This window comes from Temnothorax curvispinosus, unplaced genomic scaffold (assembly GCF_003070985.1).
Source record: "Temnothorax curvispinosus isolate PA1 unplaced genomic scaffold, ASM307098v1 QBEX01005075.1, whole genome shotgun sequence".
Taxonomy (NCBI): domain Eukaryota; kingdom Metazoa; phylum Arthropoda; class Insecta; order Hymenoptera; family Formicidae; genus Temnothorax; species Temnothorax curvispinosus.
The window spans coordinates 498,671-519,994 of NW_020214855.1; the positions used below are offsets into that span (position 1 = coordinate 498,671).

The 21,324-nt window shown below is 41.4% G+C and overlaps 2 protein-coding genes across 2 annotated transcripts in view; both read right to left on the reverse strand.

The window, feature by feature from the left end:
* LOC112454474 (CD151 antigen-like) overlaps nt 1-15,024 on the reverse strand; it is a 97,870-nt gene extending 82,846 nt beyond the window's left edge. Inside the window, exon 1 of the mRNA XM_025015897.1 lies at nt 14,654-15,024. The gene's annotated coding sequence lies outside the window, so the exon portion shown is untranslated. The remainder of the gene's footprint in view (nt 1-14,653) is intronic.
* Nucleotides 15,025-17,511: 2,487 nt separating this feature from the next.
* Nucleotides 17,512-20,937, reverse strand: LOC112454428 (skin secretory protein xP2-like). The gene is made up of 6 exons (XM_025015813.1): nt 20,881-20,937; nt 20,184-20,421; nt 19,777-20,007; nt 19,118-19,306; nt 18,767-18,847; nt 17,512-18,445 (listed from the first exon to the last, which is right to left on the reverse strand). Exons 1-6 carry the CDS (start codon nt 20,935-20,937, stop codon nt 18,432-18,434), a joined length of 810 nt encoding a protein of 269 aa, XP_024871581.1. The 3' UTR covers nt 17,512-18,431.
* Nucleotides 20,938-21,324: the final 387 nt, after the last annotated feature.

Sequence of the window (21,324 nt, forward strand, 5' to 3'; positions counted from 1 at the left end):
TATATATATATTTATATGTATGTATACATATATAAGAGGAGAGGAGAAATTAAGGTCGATGCTTGAATATATTTATATATTCAAGCATCGACCTCTTAATTCCTCGTCTCCTTTTTTCTGCAAATTGGATATTGTTCATGACAGTCTTTTCGTAATTAAAATCGAATACACCATATGAAAAAAAAATAAGTTTCGTACTGAGAAACGCTTGAAATCGCTGAATCAAAAACAAAGCGTTGATTGTATCGAATATTTACGCGCTTTTGCCTGGGTCTCTCTCTCTCTCTCTCTCTCTCTCTCTCTCTCTCTCTCTCTCTCTCTCTCTCTCTCTCTCTCTCTCTCTTTCTCATCCCGTCGTCATTAGCAACATCCAATTAACGAATATTTTCGATTCCTCGAAAAGGGTTTTCATCATGAACGGAAAAATCGTACGCCACGATCAAACGAGCGAGCAAATTTTTCTGTTTAATGGCTCTCTATTCTCTATTCTATTCGTACACTCGATCCGCTGATTCACGATGCAATTCCGATCGATGCGTTGTCAATTAAACCAGTGCAAGAACCAATGACCGGAAGTAATAGTCTATCGAGAATCGTGGAAAAGATCTCTAACTGAGATGCGCGTGTCAGTCTTGTCGTGCCCCGCGGAAATGCTTTTAATATTCATCACTCGCTGTTACATGTTTTCTCGTAGACATATTAAAAGCGTCGTTACTTGAACACACAACGTGTAAAAAATCACACGATAAAAGTTTTAACACGAAGCCACAAAGCTAACAAGACACTTTTGTATACCTTATTAAAAGCATAAATTTTACTCGCAAATTTTTATTTCAAAGTGAAAGTATCCATCTTTTATCTGTTTAAAAAAGCAGAAAGATAATCTGCATAGTTCAGCGAACAATATTTAAAAATTCGGTAACACCGTCACCAACGCGTACATTACAATTCACGTCTGCAGGCTCTACCGCGCCGAACAAATGGGATTGTCAATCATTTGCCTCTCGAACTGGAAACTTTGGGGGACAACTTTCGGTCAATCGCTCATTACACGTGACAACAGCTGACACATCTCGCCGAGAACGCGTTGCGAGGACGCAACTCTGAATTAATGCAACGTGGACAGGTCGAGATACGCGAGACAGAGACAGGGCGAAGCGAGCGTGCGGCTGGCGAGCGTATGTACGCGTCGCTACACACGTATATACACGCGGTCGGATTTACGTCAACGTATCTATTAGCCATGCGGCATCGGGCGATGCCTTGGCCTGTCGGCGCGAAAACGCGATTGCGTGAGCGCGAAACCCAGCCATACGCGAAATCTCGCTGCACGATTCTCGTTGTGAACGGGTCCTTATAATCGGAACGCAGGTAGGCATACCGGCCACGCGCCCACGCACGCGCGTACATGCCTATACGTGCGTGTGTGGGCGACTAGCTCTGACGGCCGAAGGTGGACACTTTTCGAACATGTGCACGGTGTATTGAGACGTTTTCCACGACGGAAACGCTCGCGGTTGGGAAAATGCATAGCTGTAGCGGAAGAACATTAGTCCGCGCGATTTATCAACGGGTAAGCGTCGGCGAGCGATTCGCGATTAACTTAACGCTCGGTTGTGCATTATAATGTTTGTGCATGGGGCGACGCGACGTCGTATATCAGTGCGTTCGGCGCACCTGCGTGCGCTTTTTTCTGCGGATTATAATTTAATTTGCTACGTCGTTGAGCAAGTTTATTGGCTCCGTGTCTTTACTTTAATGCGTGTCGGCAATCTTTTATGGCGTTCCTGATGGATCGATTAGAGATACATGTTTAAATCACTGAAAACAACGGATATAAAATATCAAAATTCAATGCTGCGCAAAAGCTGAAATACATATATCGCAAGCTAAGGGAATAAATATTTTCTGATAAATCGTATTTATATGTAAATATTGTATATATAATTTATACTATTATTAGTATATTCCATACATAAAATTTGGCCACGTGATAATATTACTAATATTTTTTGTAGAATTTTAGCTTAAGAGATTACGCTCGTTATAGTTTTTCAATATACTTTCGCTAATTAACTATTAATTTCGCAGTAAATGATGTATAATGTTCTGCACGTGACTCGAATAAACTTGAATTAAAAGGAAGCTTAAATTAGACTTCGGCAGCGCGTTTCCGATCTTCAATTAATTTTGTCTGACCGTTCCCTCCCCTCTCCTTCGTATTGATTTCGCCCCGCTTTATTTAATTTAAACGAGAAGCTGATACTTTGGTAAAACTTCGTTTAACTCAATTTTCATTGTCGTCGATGCGCGAAATGTATTTAAAGCAATCTTCATTCTTTCTCTCTGGATCTTATTCTGTCATTTTTAATACGAGTCAACTACCATTTGCATAAAAATGAGAAACTCGCGCACGAAGAGCTCTGAATATTTGATCGTTGGTAGAGATTAATTCTATCTAATGACATTACTCACGATCAAAGTGTACGAAATTGCAATGAGATCGCGCGTCGTAATTAAAGTTTTGAACCTTTTAAGGTTACCTACTCTTTTTATCATTAAAACTTCAGAGTTGATTCAATCTCGCCGTAAATGTGCGTGTACATCTGGATAATTTCCAATTTAAAATACCTCCTAAATTTAATAGATTTGTTTTTAAATTAACAATAATCAAAAATGTTTACTTACTTTCCGTTGAATGAACTTCGTTTTTGAAAAACGACATCGAGGAACAGAAAGAAGGGATCGATCATGATACGTCATGTTGTTTCGTGTCTCGGCGTGGGCCTTAACTTTCGTTTAACACGCCTACGCACAGTTCTCGCGGTGTACAACACTTTCGGTTCGCTAACTTCAGTCGCGGCGTTTGAATTATTCAGCGGAATTATTTATGAAGTTTCGAGATGACAAGATCGAAAATATATTAAATTCACACGCGGCTCCGTTCGGCTGCGAATCGCTGGCTCATATAAATTCATCGCACTTGCGATATATTCCCACCGCGACACAATGGTAATACGCGCATTTATAAAGAATAATGTTTTCCACACGCGCGCATAACACTTAATAGTACTTAGTAGGTTTACCCCTTTGAAATGGAAGCCCGTCTTTACGAGATGTAAACTCGAACTGCCCCATTAATTACGATCATATCTCTCGTTGCACTCCAACGGGACTGCGGTGTGCGCTCGTAAGTGTAATTGATATTGCGTTAGGATTAACGATAATTTAAGTGCTTTAATTGGATTCTCGTTGTAATTCACGGCGCGTAATTATAGCTTTACAATTCGCGTTGCATAATCGGGATACTAACGCAATGTGACATTTCTTAAGATTCGGCAACCGTAAAAAAAATATTTATATAATATTTATATGGTAATGTAATATTTCTATGATTAAATTCACTGCCTTAGTTTGCCAAATACGAGCGAAATTTTATCCACGAGTAAAGCATTGTCTAAATGAATATTATATACGAAATGCCGCAAGCATTTTCTGTGTTTCTGTGTTTTTTACACACATACACACACATATACACATCAAATAAAAAAATTTTTTTATATTTAAATTACATATCTAAATTTTTTTATTTACATTTTTCGGAAACCTTCGAAGCGCTGCCATGGTAAAATTGAGAAATAAACATCAAAGAGATATGGTTTGTCCAATGGAGAGATGAGAAGCAGCTTGATTTCGCTTAGACGATATTTTGAAGTGGAAGCCATGGAAAAAGCCTTTTCATTGCCTATCCACATGGAAATAGCGGGAGTCTAGCGGGCGGATCTACATGAATATGTAAACTATGCAAGTCGTATTAGTATCATGCATCTCCGCAACGCGCATACTACCGCGCATATATCGGAAAATACTGAAAAGTTTCGCGCACAAAGGATGCCGAGACACGTCGTAAAACGTGCTCGCCATGCGCGACGATGCTTTCCGCGTTAACTTTGTTCATAAAATTTCACAATGCCACGAGCATTTAGAAGGTCTTGTCGTAACTCTTACTTAGATCCCATAACATTTATAATTCTATTTTTAATTGACTTATCTATATATACGTATAACGAGCCTCGTGATATACGTTGCAATAAAGGTTGGTCTTATTGTTTTTCCACTAACAATCTTATTTTAAGAAAAATAATTGTTTTTCCGCGTACCATGCTTTAAATATTCTAATGTTTAAATCATTACCCGATCGAAAAGGAAGAAAGCGAAAAATACTTGGACTTTAAAAACCAAATATTTATTTCAGTCTTTAAAGCCTTTCTAGGGCATTGAGCCTGCAGGCGCGTTTGCCTTTAAGCAATCCGATCTTACACATACTATATACATGTATCTGGAACCCGCATTGCTTATACTACTCGAAAAGGAGTCTTTTAATTGGCGGCATAGTTAGAGGGACCAGGCAACATACCGCAAATTTGCATGGAGAGGCAGGAGGGATATAAAAAAGGAAGAGGAAAAGAAGGGCGGAGCAGGATTGCCTTTTAAGGCGGCGAATCAGCGAGATTTAAAGGGTTACGAGAAGTCGCGGCGACATCGAACGGCACAAGAGGCTATTAGCGTAATTAGCCGACTACCTGTGGCCATCGGACAATCCGTGATCTCACACAGATACCTACCGAAATAAAAGCGACGAAATTAATGAGGCGTAAATCGTGGAGATATGTTTTAATTAATGTGCCGACGCGGAAATTCGTGTTGTCGAGGGCTTGAGAAAAACGATCGAGCGAAACGAAACGGCGTTAATGAAGCGCTGATATCAGGAGCACGTAATGATGCGGCATAAAAAATGTTGTAAAATGTCAACAAGCCAATATTTCTAATTATAAGATAAATCGACGTTACATAACAATGTATAAATCTTAAAAATAGCGAAAGTAATGAAAGTGAGATATGTTGTGCGTAATTCGAAAATATAGTAAATCAATTTAACCCGAGATTTATTTGTTGTTAAATACTAGAATAAAGCAATGAGTCGATAATCAGCCGGTAAATCCACACCGCGCGCAACATTTTGCACACGTAAACAAAAGCGTGAAATCACAAATGCAATGCGATAAATCTTACGCGATTCTGTTCCGCGTCGTCCAATGAAAATTTATATGTACAATGAGAGGCGGAACATTTATTTTATTTCGCAGGAAACCACAAATTTTCTGTGTACTCGGAGTCGTTAAATAAATAAATACGCTTTGATCGCGAACACGCTGTTTCGCTCAAAGCGGATACTGCGCGCGGGATATGCCGCATTGCATTGTATTTTAGTGGATTTACACGCATATGTGGCTTTAACCGTGCAGGCATATTAAATCCGTCACGCATCGTGAGCATCGTTCTAAATAAATTTATTATGAAATAAAAAGAGATCTTTTAATATATAGGGTTGACTACTCTATCCGATACGACACGTGTAATTTTCTTGCGACAGTTGTAGACTTCGCAGACGCCGCACATTCACCTCCGTTTCACGCGCACGACCGATCATTCGCGTGCGACCCACACGGGAAATACCTACGGGAATGCGCACTGCATGGAAAGGTGACGTAATATTACAAACGCCTCTCTTTATCGCGCGAGATAATGCATCATTAAATCCATGTTGCTGCACGCACGGCACGTAATAGCCGATGCGCTTTCGATCGTAAACTCTCGCATTGCAATTTTAAATACTACGTTCCGACGTCTCTTTTACGTCCTCGCCCAATTACGGCATAACTGTCTAAACTTTAATCGTACAATTAAGGTATTAACTTAACGATCCGTTGCACGCTGAGCTTATTTCACCTGCTTGAAAGAAAAAATGCCTAAAACCATTCTACTTTTGCTTTTTACGAGAGAGAGGAATAGAGTGTAAAGAGTAGAATGTTACTATGAGAGAATTATGTTGTCATAATATCAAAGTCCAATCGACGCTAATCGTACTGAGTCATTTCTCGACGCTCAACCACGGCCGTTCAATGACTATGTAATTATTTTATTTTACATTCTTCACACGCAAGCCTCATACCACAATGTTAATGAATCACGACGCATCCATTCTATGATTGTTCTAGCTATAACAGCTATAACTAGCTACACAGAGAGAAATGTTTCTTTAGATTTAATAAATTTTCTTAAATCTAAAGAAATTTATGCATTGGAATAGTCCAACCGAATCAGTGTTTAAACTAAAAAATGCAATTGTTTGATTTTTCAAAGAATATATATCTTTGTCTTAAATAAAAAAATTGTTTGAAACGAAAAACATATTTTCTTTGCTTTAATAATACTATTGTTTTATTTAAATATCAATGTTTTATAAAAAATGTCTTAAACATTTATTTATTATTTATTTCTTTATATATGATATATGTAGTAGTCGATTGACTGCTATGTATATAAATAAATAAATAATAAATAATTGTCATATCTCCATCACTCGAGTGACCGGTGTAATATTAGATTCCAAGTTGTACACTGATGTGTACAACTGCGAGTGATAGACGCTTTTACTGTGGGGCCTTATATACGGTCTCTGGTCGAATTTGACTTACGAGTTTAGCAGCCGCCTATAGCGGTGAAAACGCTAATTACATTTATTGTAACCAAAGAAAATGTTTTTTCATCGAAACATATTTTTTCAAACAATCGTGTTTGTTCTATTAAACAATATGGTTTAATGTAATAAAACTACAAAATTTCTATTCAACAAAATAATGTTTTACTTAAAGTAAATTTGTTTCTATGAAATAAATATAATCCAAACAAATGGAAATAACGAATGTAAAGAAATATTTCTCTCTGTGTAGAACAGATTAGGGGTATTCAAATAAGTTAAAGTTTAACGGTTTGACAGGTTATGTCGGGTTAAAGTCGGGTAAAAAGTTAATTTTTACACTTTTAACTCAAAGATTAATGTGATAAGTTAATGAGTCACTTATATATTTTGCATAACCTTAAAGAGTAGCGCGCCCAAAGTTAATTAATTAACTTTTTACTCGACTTTAACCCGACATAACCTGTCAAACCGTTAAACTTTAACTTATTTGAATACCCCTATTGTCTTGTCTACGAAATTTATTTTTTTTATTTTCTTCACAAAAGATATCCATCTAAATCACTTCACATTTAATCCTTAAAATATTACAAAAAATCAATATCTTTCATCCAATCTTCCCTCCATTTGTGAAATGAAAATTTTATTACAGCTAAAATAATCTTGATTCTTAAGAATAGTACACATTTTTAGCAGTTGCCTGTTAACTTGGCTTGTTCCAGAATAAGAGTTAATCTCGAGAAGACGAGAGAAATGTAGGAACAAACAATTCCAATATTTTCGAAATGAAACATTCCTATCTCATGAAACTTTTGAGTGCTGAACTTCTCGCGACCTTACTACGATTTTCACGAAGACGACGAGAAGTAAGATCGCGTACCGTAGAAACTTCCGGTATGTATGTACGGAGCGTTACACGGGTCACGTAATTTTCCGACAAATTAGAAGATTAAGTGCGACCGGTAAGAATGCCGCGCGTTCGGAGTCAAGAGTGCACCTTCGCAATTCCAGTGTACATACACTGGACTGGACGGAAGATCGAAACCGGAATGCCGTCGACCTCGGGGACAACGCCGTATGTTTTTATTTTTAATGCTTTCATTAAGGGCTATCTCGCGAGTAGTGGTCGCGCGCGGAGATGTAGGTCAGTTTGCGACGCTACCGCATTTCGCCTCAGGTCCGTTATTTACGTATTTCTCTTTTTCTTCATGTAAAATAGAATGTGATAAAAATTATAGATGTAACACTGCCCCCTTTCCCAAAATAGAAACCTATCATAAAAATATTAATCAAACTACGATCGCAAACTCCGATGACAAAATAATTGAGATATTTAAATTCCTGATCTAATCTTGCTGTCATCGCGCGCGTTTTTACGACATTCTCACATTGTGTCGCGGGTATTCGTTTTCTCGTACACGCCTCAACTACTTCATCCATATACATAACACGCGTGTCGATACGTTATATCGGAATAAAAGTTGCGCATTTTGCCGCGAGGTGTATATTGACTTTTCTCCCGTTCGCGTAGGGACACACAATCTGCGAGGGCAATTATTTCGGCAAAAAAAAAAACCTACGCGCTACGAATGAATGCAACGTAGGCAAATTAGCCAGCTCGCTTTCCCATCCTCCCTGTCCGTCTGTCTGCATTTGCAACAGGTAAAAAACGAATGGCGCCTCGAGTCACGATATGACTGCCGGGGTATAACGAGATTGTTCCACAATGTTACTCAAAAACAAGGCAGCTGAGGACAATTGAATTAATTTCTTGTATGCGAGATCGTATTCCGTGAAATATGAGCGCAAGAATAGAGAGGAACCGCGAATCGATTCGTATACGAGTTTCAAAGTCAGCCAGTGGCGAAATTCTATCTCGCAAACTCGCGAGAGTTGACAAAAAACGCGTTTATATATAGCGAAAAGATTTCATATAAATTTCTATTAAAAGCTTTTCCTAACTTATTATAATGCAACGAAGAATTGTAAGGATGTTGTATAACAACCGTTTTTTAAGTGTCATATTCATAATTCATGCATGAACCTATAAAACAACAATTTGTCTTGTCATGATCGATCGGTGAATGCATGACACACGAATGTTACTCACGCGTTTAATTGGCAAAAAAACAAGCTCAGTGGATAAATATATACTAAAAATAAAAAAAAAAGAAATAGGGAGGGAGAGAGCGAGAGACAGGTATTATGTGATATATTATACATATATAGAACATTTTGAACATTAATGCCTAACATATTCAAGGCCTATTCTTCTCAGAGGAGATAAGTATAGTTGGCACTGAAGGATGTCAAATAGGTAAGTCTGTAGATTTGTAGAAGGGAGAAGCCGTAAAAATGGTGTTCTGATTGAACAGTGACTAACTCGGCGCAAACAATTCGGCGCGTGTCGGATCGCATCCGTCATTCCTAATTTTGCGATGAGTGCGAAACGAATTTGCACCTGTGGTCTCCGACGACGACGATGATGATGACCACGGGCTCGGATAACGACATCCACGAAATACTCGACACCGGAACGAGCGTAATCGCGGCATTGGAAGTGATTGTTAACCATCAGCAGCTGGCACGTAACATCGACGCCATGGCCATCTCTCTCCGTCGACAGCAACAAATATTCGCGATAGCGAAATTAAGGAGAACAAGACGGCGCGGCGACAAAAAGATTGCGAGAGCGTGTGGCTTCCTGGCTCGTAGGTATCTCTAATTGCAAGGTGCGACACGTATCGCTTAACAGCTGCGTAATCACTTTAGAATACATTCTCGGAGTTCGCATTTAACGAAGAGAATATATTCTAAAACGATTGCGTAGCATGTTTGCTCGCACTTATAATTTCTATATACATATATATTTCGTTTTATAAATTTTTTAAAAATAGTAAGAGTAAAAATGTCTTCATCTCACTATCTGTAAAGTTGCCATGTGTGGTAAGAAAATTGCATTTAACATTTGAAATCGAAATAAAAATATAATAATATATTAAAATAATAACAACTTTCATATTTGGTGCATGCATGCTTTATAGCAAAAAGCTGTATCAGTATATGCTTTGAAAAAGCTATCTTTCCCGGAACGGAAATTGGTTACGTTCGGTGACGGAAATAAAAGAGAGATGCGCAACGTGATCCCGCGTCGCGCTACTTTACGCCGGAGAAATATTCATTTTCTTTCACCGGAGTTAAATTTTAAACAGGATCTCCCCGGGACGGGGTCTCGAGGTAAGGAAGGGTCGTCCAGGATTTAATTTAAGTTTCGCTGCAAGTTCGCGCCAGGTCGAGCGGCATATAATTCCGCACGTATTCCACCGGCATATAATTCCGCACGTTGTTTCGCGCGTTAGAAATGAACGAACGGAACATCGCAGTCGGTGTCGTCCGTCGGTTGCGGAGCTTCTGACGGCACGTATAGGGCAACCGCTGCGCTGTATGCCGATGACGCGGGTACCTATAGCTAATGCGCGCCAGATAACGACGATAACGAGACACTTGACACTCAAAACGAGCACACTCGGTGTATCGCATCTGTGAAGCAACTGTTAAGCAACGACGGCGAAGGCTGAAGCGCAACACCGGCAGCGTGTCGCTTTCGCACAATCTATCACTATACCAGCGATTTATCTGCACACCCGCTTCTTCGTATATACTCTAAACTGATATTACTTCACCCCCTCCCTCCCAGTATCGGAATATGTTCTGCGTATACGATTACTATCAATGTAAATAGATATATACCTTATTGTTCTCTTATGGGGTTTCAAGAACTTCCATTTACATTTATTGTACGTAAGAAACACATCCCAACAAACCGAATACAAAAATACGAAAATACTTGAAAATGTATTTGGATACATTTAGCATCGGCTGATATTGCGGAAACGTAATTCCACAAAAAACTTCTTACAAAATTAATAAGGATTCGTTTTATTCGGAAAATAAAAGTTTTCTTTCTCATAGAAATTAAAATTTATATCGTATAAAAATACTGTTTGTGAAAATAATTTAAAAATATGTCGAAATAAAAACTCAACGTGTAACGATGAGTTAAATTCGACGGCCCACTGAGATCGTCGGCGTGCGAATTACCAGTTTTCGTCGGCGTCGCCGTGATTTGCGATACTCCGTTGGCACAGCTAGGCCTAGATCTTTTAACGTCGGCGTAAATTTATCGCGCCGTGCCGCGTCGGCGACCAAGGTAAATCAAATTAGAAACGTATTCGCGATACGACGTATTCAGCGCGCGGCAGCCTAGATCCGTGGCGAAGATTATTTTAAGGGGCAGCCTCAAGGCGGCGAGACGCCAGAGCGATGAATATGAAATGCGCGAAAGAACTATGCTGAATCGTTACTCTAAATCCTTTCGCCGAGTCGGTGCTCTGCATAACGAGAAAATGACTCTCGGTGCAACTCTCCCTCTCCCTCTCTCTCTCCTTCTCTCTTTTCATGTCTGTTTCTCTTTCACGTGCGAGAGATTCACTTAACTCCTCGCCACGAATACCGCAAAATGCCTTCAAACTGGAATCATCAGCCACACGTTCCTGCGCTTCCTCAATCTCATATGCGATGCTACGTGCACTTTAAATGTATTTATGGAGCGTCTATGTTACATTTCTCTCATCTGATACCTAATATTATCAAAAACTTTTTAATCCTTTTACACACATAGTTGATACAGTTGGTGAAAAATATCACGCCTATTTCCATGTTCATTACGAGACGTCCACTACATGATATCGTGATTAACAAAAACTTTTTTATATGTCATGTTCTTCTATAATATGGATGCAGTTATGCAATAAGGAACCAAACATCATTTTCGTGGATAGGTTTTCTAAAATCGCGTACAACACATGAAATTATATTTGAGAAGAGTTATAAGTTCAGTCATTATATTTGAGACAACGTTGGCGCAGAATTTTATTTCTGATTTTTCGTGAAAACTCTAACGAAGAAAAAGTAAGGTTTTTAGATTTAATTCCACACTGCTAAATTATGTCCAGGACTCGATTCTTGAATTCATTCGCAAGAGAAACGTATGCGCAAATATTGTTCTTACAGAAAAGTTGCAAGTCAGGCTATCGCATAGCTTTTTAACCAATTAACTTGCAACGTTTGTGTAAGAGCAGAATTTTCGCATATACGCTTCTCTTGCGAATAAATTCAAGAATTGAGCCCCATATAATCTTCCATATATTCTCTTATTTCACAAAGGGGATCAAACTAAAACTACCTGTTTACAATTCCGTGAAACGATTTCGCTTTAATCCGGGAACAGCGCGACGGCGAATTTCTATCGAGCGCCAACGAATCTCGTGTGCAGGATGCCTAAGCTCTTTCATAAGACCCTGTATTTGAACCCCGTCACATCGCTCCGGCGAGCAACGCGTCGACCGGAAGGCTCGCCTTATTTCTCCGGCAACTTCGGCCGAGGGAGAGATAAATCCCGTCAACGTTCGCGGCAACTTCCGAGCTCGCGGAACCGAATAACGGATATTACGGAGGTGAAGGCTCCCGGCTTCGGGAGAGCGAGCGACAACTCCGAGACTCGAATAAACCACGAATTGTACCGCGTGCCCGACCGTCACGCAATATCCCGGGAGAACGGAAGACACACGTGGGGCCGGTGTTACACAAACGTCGCTTTAACGCGAGTGCCTGTTTGATGTGTACTCCAACATTCGCGCGCGCAGAATATTTCGCTATCCCGATGGGATATAGAGAACACCCGCGGGATATTTTAGTTTACAAGCCCGACACGTTACTTAAGGGCATGTAACTAAATTTCCGCACAAATACATAATTTACGCAACAAGTTTGCTAATCTCACATGCGCCGCTGTACTTGTCGAAATTTTTGCATTTTCTTCTATAAGAAAAAAAAGAATACTCAAATCTCTCTCTCTCTCTCTCTCTCGGTCTCTTTTTCAATCGCATAAATCTATTTCTTACCTATTTCATTATTACAATCATCTATAAATATTCTTATTGGATGATTATTATAAACTGTAAAAGAGAGTTAAGAATTTAAATCACACATACACGCGCGCGCGAAATTCTCGTAGTTCCTCAAACGCGAACATGAAGATAATATTCGAGACATGAAAGCCTCAATGTGCGGTTTACGTATACGACTAAGTTATTGCAGCTGTAGAATTAATTTGAATGAGATCGAAACTACGGGATGTGGATATAACCATTGAATAGTTCAGGATTGCGGCAGGATAGGAAGTCGCGCGACGTTGTACGCGACGGAGATTTCTTGTTGACTAACTACTTCTCCTCTGATGTACTCGCTTGTCTATCCACGCGTCTCCTTCGCAGGCTGCGAACAACTCGAACCGGTACGACCGGAAAGAACCGGCAGAATTCTCTATTTCTCCCTCCGTGTCCCAGTCCCTCCACCCTCGGTCTCTGTCACCGCCAGCGTAATCTCTTCCTCCGCGCATTGTCGAAACAGGCGCACGCGTTATAATCAGATCCCGAGGCATTTAAATCTCTCGGAAAACATTGGGTCCGCGCTCGCGTACAAGTCCCCCAAGAGACGGGGGGATTCTCTTTTCTTACGTTTGCGCAAAGGTTAAGTATATGCTGCCGGCGTTATACGAGAATGAGGCAGTCACGTGTAGCGCTGGAATACGCGCTGCTTTTCCCGGATTATCTCCGGAACTTGTTCCATAAGCGCGAGCACGTTTATCACGGTGAACGACTTTAGCCATCGAGAACCCGACACGTCCTTTCCATTTCATTCCTCGGCTGGAGCAAAACAACAGAGATTTTATATTACGAACGAACGATACGAAACATTAACAGGACGAGAAACAAGGACACTTTTAATACTCTACACACATTCCGATCTCGTATCTCATTTGCAGAAATAAAGCTGTTATTGTGGTGTTTTCTTCCTTTCATGCGTAAACATTGACAGAATGCTGATACGGAGAGGCGCGTTGTGTCAATAATTCCACGTCAATACGGCGAAAATGATGTATAGCGTACCGACTGGTTCTATCACGAAAAAAAAAGCACGTCGGTCCTCGAATAATACCAGTTTCAATCCGTGCCGCTCACCCGTGCCCGGGTGCGTCGAGACGCAAATAGAATACGCGCTTTCTATTTTGTCGCGATTCTACACCCTCCCGTCAGCATATTTGCAGTTCGGAACGCAAAGGGCGGCAGCGCGAGAGCGTGTTCCCCGATTTTTCCCGGCGTGTGTATTTTTTCTCCGTGTAGATATGAAAAATTTTGCATGCTCAAATGAGCAATCAAAATTTTGCCGCGCGCGAGAACGCGCAGATCGGAGTGGGTTCTAAGAATAGCCTCGTTTCTCCCAGTTCGTCGCGATACACCTACGCGTCAATTCGGAGGATGCGAGGAAATATTAAAAAAAACACATGTTGCGCGAAACGAACGTTGGACAATGTTTATCTGAGAAGAGCGCAACAAACACCCCGCGCTTTCGAGTACTTTTCACCAGGCTTCTCGTTGTTTTTCTGACGCGTCTCTATTTACGCTACGGTGTACATCGAGAGCTACGTCGCGCGAATAAAAAATTTCGGCGTATCGTATTCATTTGACCTCTACAGGACCGGCCCCTTTTTTTGGACGACCTTTTTAGTTTTAGTGCTAGAACATTCTTGTCCTTGTCAGTGGGTTGAACTACGAAATAGACGGCACTCCAGCGCCTATAATATTGGGCTTCCAGTCCCGCAGAGGTTAATCAAGTTAAAACGTATGTACGAATGTACGGACGTGCTTATCGCTACGCAGTCATCCGGCCTTATTTCGTGGAATCGAAGACGAATATGAGATCGATCCCCCTCCTTCGGCTTTCGCCCGACATTCACATACAAGAAAAACGGTCAAAACGGAGCCGCGAATAATCGCGGATGTGTTCCGAAATAAAGCGGAACGACGCGCGGTCACGTGATCGCGTCGTGTGGACAATTCGAACGACGCGGCGTTCGCGCCGCGAGTGTTTCTCACCTGGGACTTCCACCGTCCACGTTCCACCGGCGTGAATGGCATTCGCTACGCCGCGGCGTGCCGCGCCGGCGGCTCATGTGCGTGTGTACGACAGTGTATATACGTGTGTACTTACCGGGCAGTCCTTGAGACTCGAGATTTCGCGCCAGCCGCGGGGACGTGCGAGCAGCATCCACCGACAATGATCCCTGGCGACGCGCGTCCCACCGCCGTCGGCGTGGAACTCTCGCGTAATGGCGTACCTTTTGCACTGACCCGACGTGAAAAAAAAAACTCCGGAACACGGTCGTAACGACACTGACTCGCGACGTGTCCCTGATCGACGTTTCGTCACCTCGCGACGACGCGAGGCCGACCGTAGAGCGAGAACGACGACACACGGCACACGGCGTGACGGCACGGCGAAGACGGGCTGGCTGAGAGTAGGGAAGAGAGTGACGCGCGAAGTGCCTCCACGACGAAGGTCGAAGCGCGACTGATTTGAAGCGCGCCGCTGTCGCGCGCGGCAACGGTTGATTCGCCGTGAAGTGCGCGCGCCTCGCTCTCTCTCTCTTCCTCCCTCGTTCGCTCTCCCCTGCCCCTCTTTCTCACGCTTACTCGGCGCGCGCGGAGCGAGTCCCGCGACGCGTATACCTGTCAATCTCTCACGGGCGGTCTCACACGATTATTTCCTACGCGCCGGCAAGTTAAACGTCGCCTGCCTCTGTCATTCACAATTTTATAATTTCGCCCAATTATCATATCGTGAAGTCGCCCCGGGATTAAAGTGCTAAAAAGTGCTTTTCCCGCGCGACGATATATCGATCGACGCGCGAATCCTGAGAACGGAAAGCGGTTTTTAATTCGCGCGACGTATCTTCTGATTTTTTTTCTCTTTTGTTTCTTTTGTTTTTTCCCCGTTTTTTCGCAAATCGATATCCCGTCGACCTTGCGCGGCCTCGCATTGCATGCTCTGATTTCTGATCGCGTTCAGATGTGCAATTTGCAATTTCGTTAACTCCGCTGTAATTGGAAGCCCGTTATAAAGAAGTTATAATCGTTATTAAATGCCGCCTTGCTCGTTTACCTTTTCAGCCACATTGCGGCCACGCTGCAAACTGAAATAGTTCCGATTTCCACGCGGTATATATATTTCCACCGATCGAGATCCCGTATACATGTCAGTCTCCTGGCGTCGCACGATTATTTTTGATCCTGACAGCCTTCACGAGAATAAACGCGTTCGCGATATGTAATTTGTAATTTTATCATCCGACGCAATTATCATCACGTGAAAGCTGTTATAATTGTATCAAACGCCTGTTTATCCCTCGTTTTCACCGCGAATTTGGGCCTTGAATATTTCAATTGCTCATTGATAATGATTTTCCAAAACTGCGACTTTATATGATTTAATAATGGACGCGCGTTGTATGAAATTATTATTGTTATTATTATTAAACACTTTCGCGTTGCCCTGTTACATTTCCAATTTTGATTTATGCAAAACATGCTAGTGTTTTATGCTAGAATTATTATTGGAAATCATTTACGCTAATTATCGATGTATGATCGTGAAATTAACTGGAGTGCAGCCATGAGCGTGAATTATCATTTACATTGAAGATCAAATAATCGGCGATGGACAATAGCGCGATGTATATTTATAATCTCGATGTTTTGTGCCGGTTACAATTTTATTATATGAGAGATCGGCTTTAACGCGCATTTATACGTGAATTGTTTTGTCTTCCATCATATACGTAATATGATGGTATATATATATATATATATATACGTAATTAAATTTTAAGAGGCCCATACACGCTTTTCTGTTTCAATTCTTTGGAACTGAGTCTTAATGAAAATTTTTAGATCTCAATTAATATATAGGGGTAAAAAGAGTTACTCTCTCCGAAAATCTAGTGGAATGTAACTGAAAAAAAAAATATGAAGGTTGAAAGTAGAGGTACAAAAAGTAGAAGTGACTCCTATCTTTTTACTGACAAATATTCAATTAATAAATAATTTTGTTTTCCTAAGCGCGAAAAGCGGCCTGTTTCACGCTCTTGTTAAGAAAAATAGTATGAACAACTCGTGGGAAGAGTGGTCGAGCCCAAATGAGTGTGATGGTCGCACTCGCCACACTCATTCATAATCGACCACTTTTTCCACTAGTTGTACAATATACTATTATTTTTTCAGTAAAATAAATCGATATAATTATTATTTGAGTGATAATTTTATTTAAAAAAATAGACGAAATTATTTATTAATTGAATATTTGTCTCTTACGTGTTTTTCCGTTTTAAATACTTGTATAACGCGCGGATCCTAATTAATATTTTTAGATTACAATTGATATTTAAGGGTAATTCTGAAAAAGCTATAAAAGATAAAAATAAAAGTAAAAAAAATTAAAAGGTAGGAGTCATTAATTCTTTTACTTTAATTAGGATCCGATACAATTCATACAAGAATTTAAAACGGAAAAACACGTAAAAGCCTCCTAAGACTTTGGATTAATGGGTTAATATAAAATACTGATTGTTTCTGTATTCTTATATGAGTATATCACATATGTACATTTTGTACATATATGTATACGCGCGCACGGGAAATGTCACACGAATTGCAAAGAGATTCCGCGATGATGGAACGCACAATAAGACAGCGCTATGTAGACTCCATTATGAAGGGCATCTATTGTGCCTTTCCGTTGTATATATAAGTACGTGTCGCGAGACAAAGCACGACAAAGAGCAAAACACATACCCGAACGATAAACAAATGGTTGTCAAGCGCCCAAAAGAGCCTGCAGCCGCCGGCAATAAGCATTGAATTATGGTCTAAGAAGTAATAAGGTCTGTATACCATATAAATGGGCCGTTTAAAGACAAATGTTTTATTGTCAAACGTTAAATATGGAAGCAAAATTTATATCAATAATATTAAAGAATATTACGCTAAATAAATATTACGCTTCAACGAGTCTTTTGATTACGTAACAAGCTAATTACGAATAAAGAACGAGATAAACTTTTCATGGTGGGATGGAGGGGCGGCGCGGACGTGCCTGTTAAACGGAGAGAAGTAACAATAGTCGAAGAAAAGTTTTTATTACGAAATCCAATTTCTCGTGTACAGAAGCTGTTTCGATAGTGAATCGATGTCCGCGCAAAGAGAGCTGTGATGTGATACGTGCCGTGGATTATTTACAGAATTCCGATGCGAAGTTGGTTATTCGTACACCGTTTGAGAACGCGAACCGTAGCAACCGTTTGATTGCGCACGGTGGAAAAGTTGTCGGATGCACGGAGCGAACGTGATGAAATGTGCGTATGTATACGCTCGATATAATCTTAATTAGCAATCGCGACATCGTCGAATAAAAACAGCATTCCCCCGCGTTTCCGGGCATTTTAATGACGCGCGGATTCGTGTTTCTCATCGACGGATGTGAGGCAAAAATATTGGCTCTACGTCGAGCCAACGTTTCTCGACCACAAGACATATCGTGTCCGTGACACGCGACCCTTTCTCGTGCATACATTTCTCTCCTTCTCTTTTTGTTCTTTTTTTCCCTTTGAACCTCGTGCGGCACGTGCGAGTTTTCGTGATGCATGAGTGATGAATATGCAAGACGTGAGCGATGGAGGCGACGGCGACGACGGCGGCGGCGGCGATGGCGGCGACGGCGACGGCGACAGCGGCAATGGAGATGACGGTAACGATCCTGGCGATAATGGTAATGATAATGATGATGAGAGAGAAAAGCGCGAGCCGCGACGTCGGGTATGGCGCTGGTTCCGCGTATATTCGCATCTTTACCGTTGGCCGTGTAGATGTTCCGCAAAGTTTGACGTCAACGAGAGAAGAGTTGCGGCAAGATGACCCCTCGTCCCCCCTTCCAGTTACGATGCGGGTGCTACATAAGGGAAAAAAAAGAGAGAGAGAATATTAACGTGGGAAGCAGCCGCTGTGGCGAGGTACGAGTGCAGAATTATTAACTAGAACTAAGATGATAAGCCGATGGTACAGAGTCGCTCTCGTCGATTTTCCTCCGAAATTGTAGTACGGGCACTAATGTCGTAGATGATGATTGATCGATGCACACAATTAGTTCGCGATAATTAGTTCGTCCGCGACATGCCAGTGACGCTAGAGTTTCGTCTTTTTTTTAGTCCGTCGAGTGCGATGACTTTTTTTTTAGTCCGTTGCGTTTTTATGCTTGGTGGCTTTGACATACCGTTCATGATGTATTTCGCGCTCTTTAGCACGGGACTGCCTCTGATGCGGATTGTAACTCGCAATATCAAAACTAGATTAGCTAAAAAATTAAGTTAAAAACGCAAAATTAATACGACGCCAATTTTGTCAGACGACGTGAACTGGCGGTCGAAAAATTCTATTCTCTCTTGTTGTGGCTTCTCGCAAAATATGAAACCGTGATATATCCAGTTTCAAAAAAACAATATTTGAATAAAAACAATAATTGTTTACGAAAATGATTAAGTGCCAGATTTTTGAAAAAAAAAATAGATTTTGTGTTACGTAACCTGAAAAGTAATATAAATCAAATCATAGATGTTTCACGTACTTTCGGCCGGCGCGGGCGCGGGTGCAGCTTCCGCTGGAGCTGCGGGTGTCGCGTCTGTGGGTACGGCTCCTTCGGCTGGTGCAGCCGGTGCACCTTCCGCTGGAACCGCGGGAGGAGCAGCTCCTTCAACCGGAGGAACTCCTTCCGCCGGCGGTACCGCAGGAGCTCCTTCCGCTGCTGGTGTCGCACCTGCAAAATTTTTTTTGTCTTACGGAGGATACCAAAAATTTCTATCTCACGTAACAGATCAATCATACACTCTTTTGCATTCGAAAAACTGAAAGCACATATTGACAACGTATAAAATTGGCAGACTGATCGACATCAGTCTTTCAACTGTAGCATGCAAGAAAAATATTTTGAGTTTACTGACAAGCAGAATATTTTGCCTAAATCTATTATTTTAATATTAATTAGAATAAACTAATAGTGTTATAAATTGACAACAAAAAGTCTCCATCGATTATTCAATATAACTTTCAGTTGCTTCTGTTGCAAATACATGTTATCTATTAATCTTTACGCAATAAACTATTATTATAGTCACAATAAATTAATGTATAATTCAATCTCATTTTTTGACAATTTGGTTTTCGTGAACTAAACATTTCGTTAACGTAAAGCAATCAGGTATAAGAAACAAATATGACAAAATTAACCTTCAGCTGGAGGTGCAGCGGGTACTCCTTCTGCAGGTGCTCCCTCTGCGGGTGCACCTTCCGCAGGCGCAGCGGTAAGTGCAGAGCCTTCGGCTGGAGGTGCTCCTTCAACAGGTACACCCTCCGCTGGTGGGGCTGCTCCTTCCGCAGGTGCAGCTCCTTCTGCCGGTGGCGCGGCACCTTCCGTAGGAGGTACGGCGCCTTCCGCAGGGGCTGCTGCAGGTGCGCCTTCTGCACACAATTAACGCTCTCTTAAAAATTATAAAATATAAAAAAATAAAGCATACACGCGCGTCATGTATTAAATTTTCGAAAAAAAAAGTTTCTAAAAAAATGGACACACAAATTACTGTGGGAATATAATCTTGAAAAGTATCATATATTTTTAAAATCTTTTAAGCACTTACCAGCAGGTGCTGGCGCAGCTCCGTCCGCCGGCGGGACACCCTCGGCTGTTGGAGCAGGAGCTGCTGGAACACCTTCGGCTGGAGGTGCGGGTGGAACAACCGGTGTCGGCACAAAAACTGGTGCCGGTTCCGTTGAAGGAAGTACAGGAGTTGGAGGAGTTGGGGCTGGCGCCGGGGGGGTCGGGGTTGGTTCTGGTGGGGGTGGTTCCGCCACGGGTGCTTCAGCCTGTTCGCCCTCCTACATGGAATACGAGTATTTACTCAAAATAATATATGACATATTGATATTAACAAATTAATATGTATGGAATATTTTTAAGTTACCCCAGAGAACTTTAAAAGTTAGTTAAAGTATAATAGCACTTTTTTCAAGCGTTCTGTGATTTTTTCCGAGATGAAAACGACCAGATAAAAGAATGAGAGACACAAAATATTTTATTAAGATTGAACACGCGATTGACAACTGAAACACGTTCGTCTCGTCACAGCGAGATCGTTGTGAAAAGCGATCCCACGAACAAAAACAGAATTGCGCGTGCAGCTGCGCGAATCGTCACTGACACACGCGTATTAAATTGTGTGATTAACGGTCAGCGCGCACGTTTCGCAAATGTACTCGCATTAAACCGCCGTTTATAGATACGTCATTTGTCCCGCTCTCGATAATAATGCTTTATGCGTTCGGCCACGAGCTTACGACGCGACGCGCCGCGCGCGCTTCCCGTGGCTTCGCGTTGACGGCGTTTTGCGCCATAAATCATTTGCGCGACCATTGTGATCGGCGAATATTGTCAAGATAATTAAACAATGTGCACACGACACCCGATATGAATACAGTTGAATGCGTGAAACCCGTGTCGAACGAGGCGGCGGCGGAGAAGGCTACGCCAGCATGTCGAAAACGATCGATGAATTCCGAAAATAAATTGCGAGATTGCGGAAATCGACACGTGTAACGTACGATCGAATGAAAAAGGACTCTCGACGTTTGCCCGGAGTTGATATAATGAGGCTTTGTTGAAACGTTGAAAGTGCCATTTAATTAGATATATATCAACGTTCATTATCGACACAAATTAGCGCGATAATTAATAAACACAGATAAAAGAAACTGCGATACAATAACGAGCGTTAAACATAA

What these genes read in the sequence shown, in the direction of transcription:
- LOC112454428 (XM_025015813.1), bottom strand. Translation starts at nt 20,937, where the DNA reads ATGGCGCAAAACGCCGTCAACGCGAAGCCACGGGAAGCGCGCGCGGCG. An exon ending in CGCGCGCGGCGCGTCGCGTC is followed by an intron (nt 20,422 to 20,880) that starts GTAAGCTCGTGG and finishes TATTCCATGTAG; the next exon opens with GAGGGCGAACAGGCTGAAGC. An exon ending in CGCTGCACCTCCAGCTGAAG is followed by an intron (nt 19,307 to 19,776) that starts GTTAATTTTGTC and finishes AAAATTTTGCAG; the next exon opens with GTGCGACACCAGCAGCGGAA.